The 20,137-nt window shown below is 48.9% G+C and overlaps 1 protein-coding gene across 2 annotated transcripts; it reads left to right on the top strand.

Annotated features, from left to right (window-relative positions):
- The first annotated feature begins 3,465 nt into the window (after window positions 1–3,465).
- CHMP7 (charged multivesicular body protein 7) lies at window positions 3,466–16,001 on the top strand. Of its 2 annotated transcripts, XR_005020424.1 has the most exons (11): window positions 3,482–3,844; window positions 5,756–5,927; window positions 11,162–11,347; window positions 11,484–11,617; window positions 12,473–12,521; window positions 12,755–12,874; window positions 13,165–13,263; window positions 13,475–13,535; window positions 14,030–14,209; window positions 14,437–15,226; window positions 15,916–16,001. XR_005020424.1 is itself a non-coding variant. In XM_036856597.1 (10 exons), exons 1-10 carry the CDS (start codon window positions 3,546–3,548, stop codon window positions 14,487–14,489), a joined length of 1,353 nt encoding a protein of 450 aa, XP_036712492.1. In that variant the 5' UTR covers window positions 3,466–3,545; the 3' UTR covers window positions 14,490–15,889. The 2 variants fall into 2 exon arrangements, 1 of the variants encoding a protein (XP_036712492.1); XM_036856597.1 differs by lacking the exon at window positions 15,916–16,001 and having other exon boundaries at window positions 3,466–3,844; window positions 14,437–15,889.
- The last annotated feature ends 4,136 nt before the right edge of the window (window positions 16,002–20,137 follow it).

Here is a 20,137-nt window from a genome sequence, read left to right as displayed (position 1 = left end):
TGAAGTGACCTTTAGGCTGTGACCTAAGGATGAAAAAGAGCCAGTCCTGCAGAGCAGAGGAAGAGTGTAGCAGTTGGAAGCCCGGCAGTGTGAAAGAGCTTGCCATATACCCAGCCGCCCCTCTCAGGATCAGCAGAGCTTTCTTTCCATTCTCCACCACTCCCAGTAGCTCTTCCAATCTCCAACAGGTGGAAGCAGAGAACTCTGCACCCAGAGGTGTCAGGAACCCAGTGGCACTTTGAGATACAGGTGGTCACAGGTATACAACTTTGCTCTCCTGAAAACGCTTAGGAGCAGGACTATTTTATCAGACTCAGAGACCTAAGGGAGAAAACAACCTGGTCTCTCTCATGACACAAACCAACCGGCCATTTTATAGGACATGAGAGCATGGTCAAAATATGGTTCTCAGGGTACAACTCATTTGCTCACATTACATACTATTCTTCTTTTCTGGAATGTCCTCCACCAGACTCAAAATAGTCGTGGTTCAAGTTTCTCTTCTGAAAAATGGAAAAAGTGCCAGAACATCTCACAGGGTTGTGTCAAAGTCTGGTCTTTGTTTACAAAGCCAGACACCAGTTAAAGTGCTCAGGATAGATTTTAATCAGTAATATACTATTGCAATAGAGAAAAGAGCCCAGGGTGATACTCAACTTTCATTTGTACAGAGGTGACTGGGCTCTTTAAAGGGAGAATGAGGGAATAGGGAAGAGGGTGAGGGTGTCTCAGTAGGGTCAGGCCAGTGAAAAATTACAAACTGCAGGAAGGCAGGGTTGATCCTTGTAAAACTCATTTGGGTTTGCTAACTAGGGCTTATCAAAGTAAGACTCCTCCCCTCCCACAGAGGCCAGGAGACAGGAGCTCTGTCTTCAGGTGTTGGCTGGAACATACAGTAAATTTTTTGACAACCTTGAGTTTTCTCAGGTAGGCATGTTAAGGGGGGCTAGGGTCATCCAATGAATATGGCTCGAGCTGCCAGAAACCATGTTAGTGTTTGTTCATGTCTTTATGGGCCAAGGTGGGCAGGTATAGTTAAGAAGAGGCTTCAGAGGAACCTGTCCAGAGCGGGGTCGAGGAAAATTTCTGTCAGTTGTTACGAGTATTAAATGAGATACTGACTGTGAAAGTACTTGTAAGACTATAACACACCACATTAGTATCGATGGACACATTCATTCATGTAACCAATCATATCCCTTCCCCTCCTTCAAAATGCTTATTAAAATTCTTCCTTACACTGAGTCCCAACTACTAAACATCCTGCCACTCAGTGATAACACCTACTACATTATGTGCTAGGTATTTTACATACATCATAACATTTCCTTCAAACAGCCCTATTAGGAAATATTATTTTACAGAAGAGGCTCAGAAAGTTTAGGTACTTGATCAAGGTCACACAGCCAGTGAGAGGCAGAAGTGAAATTTACATTCAACTCTGATGATTGTTACCTGGTTCCATAAAACAAGAAACTCCTTTCACTTTTTTTTTTTTTTTTTTGCATTTCATCACTTAATGTTTAAGCTCTCACACTAGATTTTTACAAGCTGGTGAACAATGACAAATTATTTCTCCCACAGAACTATAACCACGTTCCCAGACGTATAAATATATGGTTGAGCTAATGTTAATACACATCACCATTTTATCCATTACATAATAAAACAAATGGTCAAGTATCCAAATATTAAGTCACACAGCTCAAAAGGCGTATAAAATATTAAATGTCTGCTCAATTCATTAGCAGAGACCCACTTCTTTTTTTTTTTTTTGCAAGAGAGGTTGGGAATCACACTTCAAACAAAAATAAGTTGGTAAACAACTTCAGGTAAGTATGAAAAAACATTACAAGAATTTCAGAAATTTTACGATTAAGAATTGTTTTCGCTACAATAACAAAGTATTTCTACCTCCGAAGTGCAAACGTTAAAATTAACTATAAGGCTTTTTTGCCTGGAGACCTTAAAAAACATGTGCTTCTGTACAGGCAGATTTTCAAAATGGAGGTGTTCTATAACAGCACAAAATGAGATTTATAGACAGACATTAAATAATCACTGTTTCTAACCACTCTTATGGGGGCATCTTTGTGGAGTATAATGAATTTCTACAGTTCACTTGTCTGCATAGAGGTCGTGCTGTGCCTGGCAGTAATTTCCACTGCCCTTCAGAAACTCCATAAACGTGTGACCAAGAACACCACAGATCTGAGGAATACGTCTACTCATTGAAGACTGTGGCCTAATCATACAGCTGGTCCCGAGGCGGCGGCGGCAGGGCAGGGGCGGCGGTGGTCGTCGCGGGGCGGCGGCGGCTTCGCGGGCTGGGGCTGGGGCACCGGACTCGCTCCTGCAGCGAGCGGCTCCGAGAAGAGCGCGCAGCCTCGCCGCCCCGCAGTCCCGAGAGCCAGTATGCGTGCGGAGGCCTCCTTTCGCCTTTTAAATGGTTCACTTAAAAAGAAAACCAATTTATTCTTAACACACTGGACGTGTTTCTTGCTCATGAGATTTTTTTTGTGAGACTCGAACAAGATCCTAAGATATTAGAAGGGCAAGACTCAAGTTATTCACCTTTCAGTTTATGAAATATTTCTACGGAACCACTATGCGTGGTAGATATTTAAGCCATTGCTTAAATATCAGGACACAGACTAGTAAATGCTAAATTGTTCAGTCCAGGAAAGAGATCATCAGGACAGTCGGAAACGGTTCCAAGGAAGATTGGGAGGGGGGGAGGGGGAGCGCCGCGTGGTATGTGGGATCTTAGTTCCCTCACCAGGGATGGAACCCATGCCCCCTGCAGTGGAATCGCGGAGTCTTAACCACTGGACCGCCAGGGAAGTCCCTCAAGGACGATCAGAATTGAGCTGGATCTTAAGGGATCCATAGGATACCGATTCTGAGAAGGAAACAGAGGGACACTCCAGAAGGTGGGGAGCAAGTAGAAGCTTATATATCCCTGAAATTCGGCGTATACACTGTCACAGAGCTTGAGTGACCAACAGTTTCGTTTATCCGCTGATATTACGGTAAACGGAAGCTAACTTGGAAGTTTAAATTAAACGTCCGAAGTAAGAACGCCTGGTCTAGGAGCACTAAACGGTGATCCACGCGGGCGATCCTGGTACCTCTGGCGCCCCTTAGCGGGACTCTCCAGTCCTACTACCTGAAACCACCGCAAGTCTGAGCATAATCGTTTGCCTCTCTACAACACTATGTCAAACTCCACGATTACCGAGGGGTCGCGACACGCACTTACCCGCCGCGCAAGCGCTACGTCCTCCTTTCCGCACAAAGGCTGCGGGAGGAGGGGTCGGCGCAAGCGCTCTGAGTTTCTCGGAAAATAGGGTCATCATCCCGCCTCCTGGCGCAAGCCGGTAGAGAAACGCATGCGCTGTGAGGAAGCACGGGACTTATTTCACGCGGCGGTGACGTAATGACAGAGGAGGAGGTGGCCCAGGAACGGAAGCCGGGAAGGAACCAGGGCGGAAGGGGACCAGGGCTAGTGCTGTGTTCGGAGCCTCGGCTGGGCTGGGGTTCCAATGTGGTCCCCGGAGCGGGAGGCCGAGGCCCCGGCCGGGGGAGACCCGGCGGGCCTACTGCCCCCCGAGTGGGAGGAGGATGAGGAGCGCCTGTCCTTCCTGTTCTCCGCTTTCAAAAGGAGTCGCGAAGTGAACAGCACCGACTGGGACAGCAAGATGGGCTTCTGGGCGCCGTTGGTGCTGAGCCACAGCCGCCGCCAGGGGGTGGTGCGCCTGCGTCTGCGGGACTTGCAGGAGGCCTTTCAGCGCAAGGGCAGCGTCCCGCTGGGGCTGGCCACCGTGCTGCAGGACCTGCTGCGGTGAGGGCGGGCCCGTTCCGGGGGCGGGGCGGCTCCCCGCGGGCAGGGACCCAGGTCGTTCGCCCAGCCCGGGGTCTGGCCTCCAGGAGCCGTCTGTGTTTGCTCAGTGGGCGAAGAAGGAGGCCGGGTTAGGGGTGTTTGGAGGGAGAGGGAGGCGGGGTATGGGGGGAGATTGAGGGGCCAGGATAGCCTGATTAGATGAGATCCAGACGGTAAGAGGAGAAGCCAGCCTGGCGGAGGTGACAGTGATTTGTCTGGACTGGAATCCCGTTATGTAGTTATTTCATAGGGGCTTCCACATTTGAATAACCCCGGAACAGAAGGCCTGTGAGACAGGATTTATTGAACTAAGGAAGGGCAGAGCTAAGAAGGTAGTGGTGGGGAAGAGGCCTGTACGGGTCTTGCCAGCAGCCTCCACCCCATCCGCGCCACAGGTCATGTGTCTGGCCTCTCTTGGTGACCCGAGAAGGTCCTGTAGGTGCTACCTGTGCGACAGGTGCAGGGCTTTGGAGGTTCCTGAGGCGGTAGCATGCACATCAAACAGACGTACTGCACTTTGTAGCGGGCAGGTATTATGCATACACCATCTGGCTCCCTCAGCAGTCCTGTGGGTGAGGTGACAGAATTATCCTCAGCAGACAGAAGAGGAAGCTGAGCCACAGAGAGATCGAGCGACTTGCTGGGGGTTACACAGCTGGATAGAGGTCATGCCGGGGCTGGACCCCTGGTCTTCTGATTCTAAAGCATTTGCACTTCACGTTGTATATGTCATTCCCAGAGCAGCCTCGCTAGCACAGTGACTCCCTCCGTGACTGAAGACGAAAGTCAACTTTGATATGTTGCTTTTAGCTCTCTGCTCTTCCTGATTAAGAGATCTCCCTTCTCCCCAGCCCCCTTCCCTTGGCTGACATTGATGGGGCAAGCCATTTCTGGAACTTCACCTTTCTAGGAAAGTGTACTGTGGGCAGTTTCAGTTCATGCCCAACGTGGGGAGACAGTAGCTGAAAAAGTCAGTGAGGGGCAGGAAGAGTCTGGGCTTCCGTATTACAACAGGACCATCCTCTGCCTCTTCCCACCCAGAGACCTTTAGTACCTCGATTTCTCCTCTCCTGACTGCTGGCACTCCACTGATGCCTCTTGGGGCTTGATGGGGTCTGGGACCTGAAGAATTTCTCAGGGAGATATTTTTCCATAGAAGCAGCATAGCAGAGTTGTTAACAGCTTTGCGTGAGGGCCAGATGGCCTGGGTGCAAATCTTGGCTCTGCCACGTGCTAAATTATGTGACAGAGGAAAAATTATATGCCCCTCCATAAGCCTCAGTTTGACCAGTTATAAAATGTGATGATAATTATACTTAGGTTTATTGAGTATTTGAAGAGACACTCCTTATGTAGCCCTTAGCATAGTGACTGGCCCATGGGAAGCATTCAGTAAATTTAGCTACTTAACCCTAGTACCATGAAATGCTTATGTCTTATCTCCACCCAATTTAGGAATAGCAGAAAACCCTTTCTCTGAACGCCTTGGTATTCTTTGTCATGTCTTGCTCTTGACGTTAATCCATTATTTTCATTTTATCGTTTTGAGCTCCGTTTGTAACGGGAAGTCTCAGCATAGGCTGTGTGGCCTTCTGTGCCTCTCTGTAGTCTTAGTGGAGAGCTTGCATTTTGGAGCCAAATTATAGTTTAGCTTTGGCCTCTGTCATCTTCTCAGTCCCTCAGTTTTTTCTTGCAGAAAATTGTGAGGCTTAGAGCTGGAGCATGAACCGTACTGCTCCCAGTAGCTGGCACGGAGGAGGTGCTTGGTAAATGGTGTTTATGAGGATGATCAAGTTCCTCTTTGCGGGTAAGGAGGGAGGTGGGGACATTGCAGTAAGCCTACTACATGTCTTTTTCTTTCTTTGCCTGCAGTCGAGGGGAGCTGCAGCGGGAGTCAGACTTCATGGCCAGTGTAGACAGCAGCTGGATCTCCTGGGGGGTCGGAGTCTTCCTGCTGAAGCCCCTCAAGTGGACTCTTTCCAATATGCTAGGGGATAATAAGGTTCCTGCCGAGGAGGTGCTCGTGGCCCTGGAGCTTCTTAAGGTGGGTGTTGAGAAGCAAGAGGTCTGGGTGTCATCTGGAGTGATGGCAGGACCCTCCACGTTCCTTGGGTTGCTTGGGTGAATCGTTAGAAAAAGAATGGATCTTTTTTACACAGTGACAGAGTTGATAACTGAGTTTATCTAACCTCCCCTTCTCTGTACTTTGTAGTATTTAGTTGTTAGTTGGACCTGTCCATTTCAAGGGTGAGCCTCTGTCTAGGAATTGTCAGTTAACACACAGTTGATTCTTTTCTGTATTTGTGGGGATTAATGATAAACTAAGGTTTAGAAAATGCTTTGCCTTCTGTAGTTTATGTACAAAAATTTCTTTCTGAGGACCTTAGACTTTCAGCTTTGCCTTCCCCTAAATCAGCGAACTAGGCTCAGATGTCCTTTTGTACTTACTTACCTCCATCAAAGAAGCCACCAGGCCCTTGATCCCTTCATGCTCTCCTGGTCAGTCGGCTTCCTCCTGGTCTACCTTCCATCCGCAGCCCAGAGCATGCAGCTGATGCTTGACTGCTTCCCTTATCAACACCCTCGGGCGCCTCTGCAGCTCTCTCGGGCCACACCAGAGACACCAGCAAATCAGCCACCTTAGATCAGCCCCATGGTCCACCATCCCTGCCAGAGAACATCACTGTATCGCCAAGCCTGGGGCCCCTTTCAAGGTCCCCAGCTTTAGGAGGGCCCTGGGAGCCACTCCGCAGGCCAGTGTTCTTGTCCCCTCCCCGGCCCTCCCACACGCCTTGCATTCTCTGCAGTCACCGCACTGAGAAGGTAGAACCCCTTAGTCGTGCCTTCAGCTGTCTGTCTGCCCACCTCCAGTTTGACTTCCTCTGAGCCCTGCTTTCTCCCCAAGCTCAGAGGATGAAGTGTCCTTCCTGTGTTCCACGTGTGCTCTCGAGTCTGCCCCTACCCTTTGTGGCGTCTGTGACCCTGCAGATCTGTATATTCCTTCCCCCTCTCTGTCGGTGCTCTCCTTCTTCAGCCTCTAAACCCACTCTGGTTCTCCCATCTCAGGATGACTCCTTGCAGGACCTGGGGCCCCTCCTAGTCACCGCTCTGTCTCTCCTTGTTGTCCCCACGTCCTCACCTCCACACACCCTTTAACCCAGGGCAGACCTGCTTCACCCCCATCATTCCACCCGATTGCTGTGGGCGAGGTTATAGTAACCTTAAGTGTGTGCATGTGTGTGTTTATAAAGTTGACTGAACACCAGGTGGCAGAAGTAGACTCGGAGACTGGTTATTTTTGAAACTCACAGACCAAGCCCAACCTCAGGGCCCTTGCATAGCCCTGGAGGCTTCCACACCACTGGACGGATGCAGGTCGGAATCCCCCGCCCCCGCCCCTGCCCCATGAGAAGCTCCAGTTTCTCCTCACCTCCACAGACGCCCCCCAGCACCACCCTTCGGCCTGGGGAGCAGGTCTCCAAAATCTACCAGCTCTCTCTGTCCCCCCGGGAGTTTTGACTGAGCAGCATGCATTTTCTTCAGGGGAACACCTCTCCCGCTTTGCGCTGCACCCCCTCCCCACCCAGGGCCCTGACCTCCAGGACCTCCAGGGCTCAGCCAAGACCTCACAGAAACTGTGGGGTGTTTTAGGTGGTTCTGGGCCAGCTCCATCCCTCCTTGCGGTCTTTTACCTCTGGTGTCCTCCAGTCTGGAGCAAAGAGAGATCCATTTATCCCCACAGATGTGATTTTGGACTCAGTCTTTTGAGAGCAAACGCAGAGATGGGGGTGGGAGTGGAATTACATAGGTCTTCTAAGAACCAACAATAATTTTTGACAGCAAAGTAGTCTAATCCTATTTAGGTAGAAAAATAAATTTAGCTCTTCAGGGGCATGGACTGTTAAATCTGTACCCAGCTTACGTCACTAAATAGAACACTTCACACTTATTCTCTTTCGGTGACATCTGCTATCAAATATATGGTGACCTCAAAGATGCAGTTTTCTCCTGGGTTAGAGACTTGTTTTCATGTGTGAAAATAAAGGGTCTTATCTGGGTATTTTCATAAAACAAAAAAGCCCGTTTCTGCGGTAAATTGATTTTCCCAAGTCTAAACACAGAAAGCAGCCAGCAACTTTTAATTTTATTTGAAAAGAATACCAAAAAGTAAAAATTGCCCATAGATTTTGCTATTTAAAAATTTAAAGAAAGAAATTAAAGTTTCCTTTCTATTCACCCATTTCCATCTCTTTGGGTCCATTCCCTTCCTGCTTGTGTCTGTAAAAACACACACATCTTTTCTTATTGAGCCTATTATATTACTTTCCATTGTATCTTCTTGTTGGCATTTAATACTTCCTGGAAACCTTATTTACTTGTTCATTTATTTACTATATAAGCTGTCTCCCCTACCAGAAGGAGAAGTTCCATGGGCTCTGGGAACAGTGCCTGGTACATAGTAGAGAGTCAGTAAATGTTAGTTAAGTAAATAAATGAATATACACATACATACATATCTATGTACATATACTCCATTTTTTTTCCAGAAATGGAATCTGCTTTCACCTATTGGTCTGCAACCTCCTTTTTTTTTTTATTTTTCACCTTAGTATATCGTGAGCATCTTTCCAGGTCCCTACACAATATAGATCTACTTCATTCTTTTGGATGGCTGCAGAATAATCTATAAACACGCCATAATTTATGCAATAGTTACCAAATGGATATTTGAGTCATTCCAATTTCTCCCTACTACAAAAAGATACTTCTTTGACAGCCTTGTGCCTACATGTATGTACTTCTACTTTTATTTTTATGGAATTGATTTCTAGAAATGCATATGTACATTTTAAATTTTAACAGAAATTGCCAAATTACTTTTCAAAAGTTTGTATAAATTTACGCTTTCATGAAGATTGCATTAAAGTGTCCAGTCTCTTCACATCCTTGCCAGCACTGGATAACAGGAATCTTTCAAATTTTGCCCATTTGATGAACAAAAATGATACTTCCCATTTGTGATTTGAGCATCTTTTCACCTATCTACTGGCCATTTACATATTCCTTTCTGTGAATTGCCTCTTTATATCCTTTGCCTGTTTTTATTTTGGATTCTTTGTCTTTTATATTAATTTGTAGGAGTTCTTTATTAGGGATAGATATATATATAATATATTTAGTATTAGGGATGTTAATATTGTTTCCCAGTCTCTTGTTTGCTTTTTATTTTTATTTATGATGTCTTTTACTATATAAACGTTTTTATATTTCTACAGTCAGAGTTCTCACATTTTCCTTTATGGCTCTTGAATTTCTGCTCTTGCTTAGGAAGGCATCCTCTACTTCAAGGTTACCAGATTTTTTAAATATTTTCTTCGAATTATTTTATACTTTCATTTTCTCAATTTAAGTTTTAGTAATTCGGTATGTATTTTTGTATATGTGGTAGAGAAAAACTGTTTTCTTCTAAATGGGTAGCCAGTTGTCTTAACATCATTTGTTACTGTTGTGTACCATTAATGTATGTGTGTGTGGACAGCACACCGTTCTTACTACAGTAGCTTTGTAGTAAATGTTTTTATCTGACAGCACAGTCAGATCTAATGAAAGCTCTAGTTTCTGTCTTATTAGACTCTTCTGCTGCCTTGGATACTGTTGACCACTCACTGCTTAAAATTTTCCATTACCTTGACTTTGTTGTCACTGCAACGCAGGTTCTCCTTGGTTCTCCCCAAGCAGTTTCTGCATTGCTTTTGTGAGTTCCTTCATCTCCTGAACGTTTTGAACGTTGGTCTTCCTTCAGCTTATTACTTTGCTCTCTGCATTTCCTTGGGTAACTCATTTATACTTGCGATTTTAACTACCTTCTGTATGCTGAGGACTTTCAGATTAATATATCTCCTGTCCTGGCGTCTCCTTCGAGCTTCAGATTTTTATATCCAATTATCTCCTGTACAATCTCAAGCACCCCAAACCAACATGTCCAAAATGGAATGTTTTGTCTTGCCTTTAAAGTATGCTTTTCCTCCTGAATTCTTCCTGTCAATCCACCCAGTCACTCAAGCCAGAGCCCAGGAGTCATCCTAGATTCCTCTTTCGCCTTTCCCCCCAGACCCAGTCACCATGGACTGCCAGTTTTATCTTTTAACTTTTGCTTGAATCCCTCCCTCTTTGTCCCTATTCCCATTGCCCTGTTCAGTCCCTCGTATTCTCTTGCATCAGTGGTCTCCCTGCCTCTGAGCCTAACTCCTACAATCCATCCTTTCCCCGTTGTCAGCTACATCTCTGTTAATCTAGCCATGGCCTTCCCTTCAGGGACTACCCACCATCTGCAGAGTAAAGGACAGCACAGAAGATACATTACACTTTGTATGAAGTAGAAGGGCTTCTGCTTTCTCAGCCCTTCCCACCCACATCCATAAACACCACACTGACTCAGACTCCCTGCTGTTGAGGGACTCATGACCATCCCTCTTCCCACGATGCCCTTCCCACTGACTTCACCTAATGACTTATTCACCCTACAGGATTCTGCTCAACAATCTTTTTTTTTGTGAGCAATTTATGAACTCCTTGGGTATTGCTTCCCTGTATTTTCATAGCATTCTGTGCATACTCCAGTAAATATTTCTTGTTTACAGGAGACCGAGAGAGTAATTTCCATGAAAGAGGAAGACAGTGGCATTGTTTTTTGGAACTTGTATTTCTTAGACTTCTCACAAAAATCCTATCCCACCCATTTGTCACATAAGACTCCTTTATAGACTCAATAATGTTCCGGTTTGCAGGGTTGCCATTTGGCATAAAAATGGAGAGGCCAGGATTGGCAGGGAATTTAAATATCATCTCATCCACCTTCTCCAGTTGGTGAGTGGGATGCTGAGGACCAGTGAGACTGACTGGTCCAGGGTCACACGGGCTAGGCCAGCCACCGGGCCTTGGCTCTCATTCCTGGCCATTGCACCCCACCACACCGCCTCATTCTCCCCTTGGGGGACCACGGGCCAGGGAGCTGCAGAGACATGAGGTCATAGATGGAAGGGCAAGCACACATCTGGCTCCCAGTATATTACGTACCTCGTTTCATCCGTGTTCCCCCGACTTTCCTCCGAGGTTTAAAAAAACACAGATCCTTTTTCCTTCTCCAAAGCTGAAGACAGGGTCGGTGCTCCCCTGCTCTTGCCTTGTGTGATCGTGGATCTGAAGCACGGGGTCAGGGCTCTCCGGGTTCCGTGGGCAGCGATCAGGGCCCGCGAGCACCTTTCACTTTCCCTGCAGGAGAAGGCTGAGGAGGTGTATCGTCTGTATCAGAACTCCCCTCTCTCCTCCCACCCCGTGGTGGCCCTGTCGGAGCTGAGCACCCTCTGTGCGGGCTCCTGTCTGGACGAGAGGACCTTCTACTTGGTGTTGCTGCAGCTGCAGAAAGAGAAGCGAGTCACCGTCCTTGAGCAGAATGGGGAGAAGGTATGGAAACTCGCTGCTCCTTCCCTGACTCACCGAGGACTTGTTCAGTGTGTACTGACATGCCCGCCCGCATCCCTGCCTGGTGATTTCTCAGCATTTGGGGTCGGGGCAGCAGTAATTTGTCCCTGTCCCTCAGATTGTGAAGTTTGCCCGGGGCCCACACGCCAAGGTCTCTCCTGTCAACGACGTAGATGTCGGGGTTTACCAGCTGATGCAGAGCGAACAGCTGCTGTCGCGCAAGGTGGAGTCCTTATCCCAGGAAGCAGAGAGGTAACTCCCCCTGAGCTGAGCACCCTTGACCCCCACCCTGGCCCTTAGAGCTGGTGTCCGTGGGCGCTTAAAAAAAAAGGTTTTTGTTTTTTTTTTTTACTAATTGTGAAAGTACTGACTGTTCGGTGCAGCCATCATGGAAAGCACAGACTATCACAAAGGAGAAAAAAATGAATTCCTCCCCCAAAGAGTACAGCTTTTAACACTGCGTTTATGCTCTTCCGTGCCAGTATCCATTTAACCAGTGTTTATTGAGCTAGGCCTTGTCTTGGGGACTTGGGGATACAGTAGTGAACGAGACAGGTCTCTGCCTTCCAGGGGTCTTGCTGAGGGACCTCTGCTCTTCCCCTCCAATGACTGTGCAAGGCGTCCCTGCTAAAGGCACATTACCACTTCTCCAAAAAGTAGGGTATGTAGACATGGAATTAGAATGTGCTTGTTCACGCCCTCTTACAGTGGGAGAAACCCCATGTTGTGGGAAGGCCAGCGTCATTGGTGGTGTTAGGAAGTCACTCCCTACCTCCTGGCTCCCAGGATGGGAATTTGTCTTCAGGGTGCCTCGTCAGCATGTTTGCACACCCCCGCCCACCCGCCCCGCCCCCGCTGTGGGTTGAAACAGCTTTTCCTTGGTCCTTTGCCTTTCCCACGGGCAGACCCGCCCAGCCCGCATCTCAGCTTGCTGCAGGGGTTTGGCGGTGGGCTGTTGGGCATCGTTTTTCTGGCCATTGGGTGGAATGAATTTGATCTTCAGATTTGAAAGTACCTTCACTAAAAGTGCTACTCTTGGGGACACTTCAGGACCCTGCCACCCGCATCCTCTGGCCTCGTCATCTTGAGCTGTCCCTTTGTTCGTAGGTATAAAGGAGAAGCCCGCCGGGCATGCCGAGCAGGAAAGAAGCAGCTGGTGAGTTCTCTCTCTTCCCCCCCCAGCTGTGTACCTGTGCCCACAGCAAGAGGAGCCCCAGTTCAGGGAGCGACCTTCTCGGGGGGAACAGTCTGTGGGTGGCCCAGGCACCACAGCCTGTTTTACAAACCCGGGGTGGTCTTATCATCTGGGAAGTGCTCTCTTCCTCTAGCCCTTTCGCCTGCCCGGTCTGACCCTGACCATGACCATGTCTCCACACCCCGCCCCCCCAGGCCCTGAGGTCTCTCAAGGCCAAGCAGCGGACGGAGAAGCGCATCGAAGCCCTGCATGCCAAGCTGGACACTGTTCAAGGCATCCTGGACCGGATCTATGCCTCGCAGACAGATCAGATGGTAGCCACTGCCCCTCTGCCCCAGTGCTTGGCTGGTCTCTGCGGTGTCCACCGCTCGTCCCCTCCGCTGTGGCTGGCTTTGCTGTTTGGAGGAGGCCTGGGTTCTTTCAGGATATGCCTGGGACTGCCTTTGCCTCTCCCATTGGGCAGTTTTGGCCTCAGTGGACATGGAGTGAATCATGCATGGGTGGGGAAAAAAACCCACAAAGCTTTCTTTTGGAAATGAAACAATATTGTCTGTATTTTTCCCAGTGTTCTTTATCTGCACTGATAACTTTGCTTTCGCTTTAGGTTTTCAATGCGTATCAGGCCGGGGTAGGAGCACTGAAACTCTCCATGAAGGATGTCACAGTGGAGAAGGCAGAGAGCCTTGTGGATCAGATCCAAGAGGTACAGGAGGGGGTGGGAGGACACACCTACACAAGGCAGTTCCTGAGGACAGAAGTGACTTTGTCGTACCTCCTTCTTTCCCAAACTGCTTACCTTGTGAACTTGAGGGCGCTTTCCTTGATTCTCCAATGGGGCAGCATTACTTTGTAACCCTGAACACTGAGACCCAAAGACCATTCAGAGTTCAAGGCCTTGTGCTTTTCTCTTACAGCTGTGTGACACCCAGGACGAAGTTTCTCAGACTCTGGCTGGTGGGGTAACCAATGGCTTAGGTGAGTTGACATGGTGATTCCGTCTTCTTTCCTCTCTAGATGACTTCAGCTCCTTGTGCTGTGATAGGTGCGGCCGTGGATCTGGTTTTTTTTGGTGCAGGCAGGGCTGGCCCACCCTCCCCTCTCTGTGGGGCTTCTCCACAGGAGTAAGGAGAAGGAATTGGCATTTCCTCCTTGATAGGCTGTGCTAACGGCCCCTTGGTGCTCCGGCGTCCCTTACTCCCTAGGCCTCTTCAAGGGCAAGGAGAAGCAGGGTCCATTCCATGGTGTTAGCAAAATACACCTCCTTGATGACTCAGCTCTGTGTATGGAAAAAGCGTATCTGCTTGAAGGTGTCCTCTGCCTCCCAACTCACACGATTTTTTTAATAAACCTTCAAGGAGGCCTGGGCATCTTTTGTAAAGCCGAGCTGGGTTTGCAGTCCTCAATCCTTGACTCATTAATGCATTTCCTCCCTGGACTTTATGTGTCCTTATGTCGTCTTTTCTTTCCAGACTTTGACAGTGAGGAACTGGAGAAGGAATTGGACATCCTCCTTCAGGACACCACCAAAGAACCTTTGGATCTGCCCGACAACCCCCAGGAGACGTTTCATACCAACAGTGTGCCTACCCCTAGGATCTCGGATGCTGAACTTGAAGCTGAACTTGAGAAACTGTCCTTATCAGAGGGAGGTACGGAGCTGTATTCCCAGGGCTGCTGGTGGGCTTGTGGTCCTCTGGCTGACAGTAGCGAGGCTCAAGGTTAACGTGTCCCAGCCCCGTTGCCCAATCTGCCAGGGTACCGAAGTCGGGTGAGGGACTTGTGGGCTCATTATTCAGACTTGGTCCCTTAAACACTGGGATGCTTTCATCTCAAAGATCTACCTGGTATAGAGTTCAGTCATTTCTTCTCCTTACAGGTTTGGTCCCAAGCAGTAAATCTCCAAAAAGACAATTGGAACCGACTCTCTAAAGCCATTGTAGGACCCTCAAGTGAAGGACCCTCATGTCAAAGAGAGACCAGGCTTGTGTGTGTGTACATAGTTATTTAAATGAGAAACTCTCGGAATGTGTTGGAAAGAGGAGGACGGACAAGCATTCTGATGTATCTGGATACTACCACTTACTACGGGACAGATAGGATTTCCGGAAGCGTGCTCCCGAGGCGTGCTGCCAGCTGGGCTCATGGCCCTGCCTTCTCGTCTTTATAGTGCCGCAGTTTATACAGTTCTGTGTTTGCCCTGTCGTCTCTCATAGCCTGCGGCTCCTGCCACGGGCTCAGTTAGGTTTGTCTTCCCCCACCAGCTTTGTTCCGGCCAGCGAAGGCGAAAGATTGGTGCAGCTTTGCCAAATCAAAATCTGTCCTCGTCCCCCACCCTCACTGTGTTTAGAGGAGTTTATTCTGTCAGTAGGTCCGTTACACAGCTCTTCCCAGCCCCACTCTGTTTCCATTGGTAGCGAGAAGAAGGAGAATCAAACAGCTGCCACGTTATGGAGAAACACGCAGTGTGAAAGGTTCTCCCCTGGGGTTCAGATTCTCCAGGTGTTCAGAAAGAGAGGTAACCCGAGTGGCTCAGAGTCGTGACAGTTGGAGGGGGGGCTTGTGGGGTTGGTGGCCAGTGCCGCCTCTTCCATCTTATGCAAAAGAAGGTCTGCTGACTGGAGAGATGGTTACTCTTGGTCTTTTGAACTTGACGAGGAGAAGCCCAGGTGACTACAGGGCCCCGGGTGTCCAAACCCCATATGCTTTCTTAAAAAGGCATCATCTTTGCCTTGCCCCCCGTGGTGAATAAATTAAATATAACTTAAATACATAAATCAGAAGAAGCCACACAACAGCACACCTCCCCTTCTTGAGCCTGGCAGACAACAGCAGGTTGTTTGAATTTCAGAAGCATTTTACGTTGTAGCCCACCACTCGGGGCAGGGGATCCGAGCCAGGATGTGCAATAGAAGCAGAGGACAGTGGCCTCGGCCACGTCTGCTGTGTGCTCCCCCGGTCCTGCTCTGCGCCCGGCCCCGCCTCCTGAAGGCCCATCTTCCTACTTCCTTTGACGCGTGGGAGAGGATGGCGGAGGGGGACAGGCAGGAGGGGGCCTGAGTGCGCTGGCAGCAGGGAGAAGAAAAGACACCAGCCACACTGCCGCTCTGCCGCGCAGTCCCAGACGCCTGCGTGGCGCTCGGCCCTGCCCTTCCTGCTTAGGGTGACGGAGAACAGAGGGGAGGAATGTGCTCCAGGCCAGGAGCACAAATCACTGTTCAACAAGTTTCTCTCCCACTCGGCCTTGGGAAACTGAAATGTTGGGGGTGAAGAGAAACAATCACTATTTTTTTCTTTTTTTATCTGGTAAATAATTAAAAGAAAAACCCTGAGCGCCTCGTCCTCGTCTCTTTTTTAGGTTGTATACAGTGCCTTGGTCCTTCCTGCATCCCCACCCTCACCTCCAGCATGCACACACGGGTTCTTTCACTGACGCCACAGGAGAAGGCTGACTGGCTTCCTAGCGGGAGTCCCCAGCTGCTGGGAAAGTGGTCAGCCTACCTGATGGCTCTCACGCAGATGCTGTTATTAAATGGCCTCTTTTGTTTAAGAACGTGTCATCATTTTCCTTACTCTTTTCCTTTCCCTCTTCCCTCTAAATGACCCACTTTCCTCGGCCCGTGTGATCGTACCATATTTTAGTCTGGCACCAGTATTTACTCAGCGCCTGTTACATGCGTGGGGTTTGCCATCCATGGCGGGAGACAGGTTTTGAGCCTGTGAGCAGAGCTAGAACAGGCTAGAAGATCTGCTGCAGCACTTGGTACGTTAGCAGGTGAACCAACCAGGAAAAGGCGTCCGGAGGAGCCAAGAGCAGAGACGGTTTGAACAGAACAGAGTGAAGACAGGCTGGGGGGGCGGCAGGGGGAGGGGGGGATGTAGTAGGGAACCCTCTCCGCCCCCAAAAGTGTAAGTGCCTAGACTTTGAGTTTCTTGTCTGCTCTCCTGTTACTCTTTCTCTCGCTGACCTGAGCTGATGAGTCCTTGCTTCAATGTTTCATCCTGGTTCTTTGCTGTGCAACAGGAAATTAAGAGAAGAGGTTAAGCCTGGGCTTGGGTCAGAGGGAAGACAAGGAGCCGCCGTCTGGTCATGGCTGCATTTTCGGCATTGGATTCCCGTGGGGGGCCTGGGTCTGGCCTCAGGATTCTCTCCTCTTGAAGGAGTTGACTCGGTTTAATAAGGGAGCTGGTGAGTTTTCTTCTATGTGGAGAGAGATCAGGCCCAGATGAATCGGTTCAGATGCTGTCCTATTGGGAGTGAAGTTCCCTATGGGGTCCAGATACACAGCAAGGACATTCAGGGAACAACTATTTCAAGTTAAGGGCTCAGGGAGGGCCCAAGCTCTCATTCCCCTTGAATATTTCCTTGGGTTTTTAAAATCTTGTCAAGCAACCTACAAGTTTTAGAATATCATACATCCTTAATTCCACTGAGATCAAGTAGGGAGAGAAAATGTAGCTAATCAGGTAGGGACTGGTCCTGATGCGGATCAGGAAACTTGGCTCCAGTTCTCAACTCCGCCACTAACTGGTGGCTTTGGAAACACGGGGCCTCTCATTTCTCATTCACAAAGAGACGCAGACAGACAAGGTGATCCAGAAATTCTGATGGTCTTAGGGTCCTCTGAGCAGTCTGCTTCTCCCTTCTCTTGAATCCTTGCTGCCTCGTGACGGGAGTCAGGGCAGTGCCACAGCAAAGCCACGCCTGGAAAGGTGGCCGGAGAGTCCCCAGTCCCTGCCAGCTGGGGACATCAATGTGGTGTGTGGAGGGCAGGTGGGGGTGGGAGGAAGGGGACGGGCTCAGCCTCAGAGTCTGCTGGGCCTCCCAGAAAGCGGCTCTTAGCCAGAGCCCTGCGGCTGCGTGGGCTCCGAGGTCGGGCACCCTGTTGTGAGAGGGCCCAGGAAGGGTGAAACTGCTGTGATTATCGCTGCCTGCCCAAAGGGCAGAGAGAGTGTCCAAGGTTGAGCAGACCCCGGGAAGAGGTCAGGATATTCCGGTTCAATCTGCTGGCAATGTCATCAAGGCCATCGGAAAAGAGAGAGCGCTACCAAAGCTGTTCAGAAGGACGAGGCCACTGACAGAGCTGCTGACGCACAGGAACCCAAAAGCAGCCTGGCTTTGGGGTTGACGGGGGAGTTTGGCAACTCTCTTTTCTTTTGAAGTATTTCACTGTTTTCTCCGCCAACGTCTCATTTTACTCAAGTTGCAGCTACGCTTTGGGGAAAGCGTGGTTCCTTTTCTCCTCCTGCACAGAAACAATAGACACCCGAGCATGAGCGCTGGAAGGGGTCTCAGCAACTGGTGGCAAAGCCTCCGTTCCACAGATGAAGACACGGAAGCTTTGGTGACTTGCCCAAGGCACAGAGTTCACAGGGGAACTTAGGACTGCTGACTTCCGGGTTGGTGGTCTCTCGGTACCCCAGGCTCCTCTTAAGACAGGCTCTCAAAAACCATTTAACTCCAAAGTACGATACTTCCCGTGGTCGGTGGTGGGTGGGTGGTAGTCAGGTGTGTCAGTGCTTTGAGCTGGCAGTTCAGCTTCCTCTGGCTGTCAGTGCTGTGATTACACAGACTTCTGTGGGTAGAAAACCACCTCCTAAGTGGCTGTCCAGTTTCCAGTTTTTAGGGAAACCAGGACAGTCTTCACACTGTTCCTTTGCTGATATGCACCATAATGGTAATCGTTCTTGACTGGTATTTTGTAGCAGGCACATCAACTGTGCAGAAAAAATTTGCAGCTCTGGGCTGCCTTGCACTTCCTGAAGGAGCCAGACTTAGGGCCCTTGTGAGATAACCAGTGCTGTGATTAGATGACATGATACCCCCAAGGTACCCCCAAAGCATGTTGTGAAATGCAGGGCGGATCAAAACTCAGCTAGTGGATTCCCATCCCTCTGCACAGTGTAATGAGTGTAGGCCTGCTTATTGGGCTAGCCTAGGATAATAATGGTCTAGCCTAGGATAACAGAAATGTATTTAGATTATACATGTTGGAAGAGAATTCAGCCACACAAAAATACCATGCTGCAGTTCTCGACCCAGGAAAGTTAAAAATTAATAAACTCAAGGGACTTGCCTGGTCATGCAGTGGTTAAGACTCCTAGCTCCCAATGCAGGGGGCCTGGGTTCGATCCCTGGTCAGGGAACTAGATCCCACATGCATGCTGCAACTGAGAGTTCACATGCCACAACTAAGGAGCCAGTGAGCCGCAACTAAGGAGCCCGCCTGCTGCAACGTAAGACCGGCACAACCAAATAAATAAATAAATAAAATTTAAAAACAAAACACAAACTCAAGTGGTGTGCCTATTACATGTGAGCTAAGAAATCAGTGGAGGAAAGAAGGAAGCTTTAGTTTGGGGCCCTGCCTTTCAGGAACTTAAAGTCAGAGGAAGGGTGTCTTAGTCAGTGCAGGCTGCTATAACAAAATGCCATAGACTGAGTGACTTATAAGCAACAGCAATTTATTTCTTATAGTTCTGGAGGCTGGAAGTCAGATATCAGAGTGCCAGCATGGTCTGGTTCTGGTGAGGGCCAGCCCTCTTGTGCATTGCAAATGGCCCCCTTCTCATATCCTCACATGATGGAAAGAGGGCAAGGGAGCTGTCTGGCATTTCCTTTATAAGGGCACTAAGCCCATTTATGAGGGCTCTACCCTAACGGCCTGATTACTTCCCCCCAAAGGCCTTACCTCCTAATACCATTACATTGGGGGTTAGGATTTCAACATATGAATTTGGGGAAGACACAAACGTTCAGTCTATAGCAAAGGGTAATTCCAAGGTATTAGCACAATGAAGGATTAGTATAGCACTAGGAATTTGTAGAGCAGGGGTTGGATGGGTTGGGAAGAGAATGCCCAGTCTTGGACTCTGGTTCCTATTTTAATGCAATAATAAAAAAAAATGAACAGTGGCTAACATTTATCGGGTGCTTACTGTCTGCTGGACACTGCAGGTTGGGCTCTTCAGAAGCAGGCCTGGAGACAGAGTTTGGGGTATCAGGGACACCACCTGTGAAGGAAAAGGGGAAGAAGCACGATTAGGGAGAAGAGGTCAAACTACAATGCAGGCCCCCTAAACTCTTGGTCACACTGGTGGAAAATTCTAGAGCAAGTATTGTCCATGAATGTCCCGTATCAAGCAGAAACAGCTAGGCCTTTATCCATCCCTACCCTTCTCCCTCAGTCATCAGATACTCCTGGCCAAGGGCGTGACCTCAGCTTGGTGGCTCTCTGCAGCTGGGGCAGCCTAGAAGGAGCTGACAGCTGGCTGGGAGGCCGTTGACCGCACTCCCTGCAGCTGGGCAGCAAATCCTTGAAGGGCGCCCTAGACAGCGCATCTCCATGACTCTCTGGCTGTGCTAAGATCTTTGAATGTATTTAATCTTCCCGATGAGACAGGTACTGTTACTTCACAAATGAGTTAACAGAGGCTTAGAAATGGTAAATAATTTGTCCAGGGTTACCAATGGATGATTGTGATTGTGATTTATAATAAGAAATATATATATGTGGTCTTTGTCCCTGTTTCTGGCACAGAGCTCCTAAAACCCTTGGAATTTCCTAAGCGATGAGAAC

The sequence above is a fragment of the Balaenoptera musculus genome, chromosome 6, assembly GCF_009873245.2.
Source record: "Balaenoptera musculus isolate JJ_BM4_2016_0621 chromosome 6, mBalMus1.pri.v3, whole genome shotgun sequence".
In the NCBI taxonomy this organism is placed as follows: domain Eukaryota; kingdom Metazoa; phylum Chordata; class Mammalia; order Artiodactyla; family Balaenopteridae; genus Balaenoptera; species Balaenoptera musculus.
This window is presented reverse-complemented; position numbering and strand designations above follow the sequence as displayed.

Excerpts from the sequence above, each read along its gene's own strand:
- CHMP7 (XM_036856597.1), top strand. The coding sequence starts at position 3,546 with ATGTGGTCCCCGGAGCGGGAGGCCGAGGCCCCGGCCGGGGGAGACCCG. Across the intron at positions 5,928-11,161 it reads TGGCCCTGGAGCTTCTTAAG|GAGAAGGCTGAGGAGGTGTA; the intron begins GTGGGTGTTGAG and ends CTTTCCCTGCAG. Across the intron at positions 11,618-12,472 it reads TTATCCCAGGAAGCAGAGAG|GTATAAAGGAGAAGCCCGCC; the intron begins GTAACTCCCCCT and ends CTTTGTTCGTAG.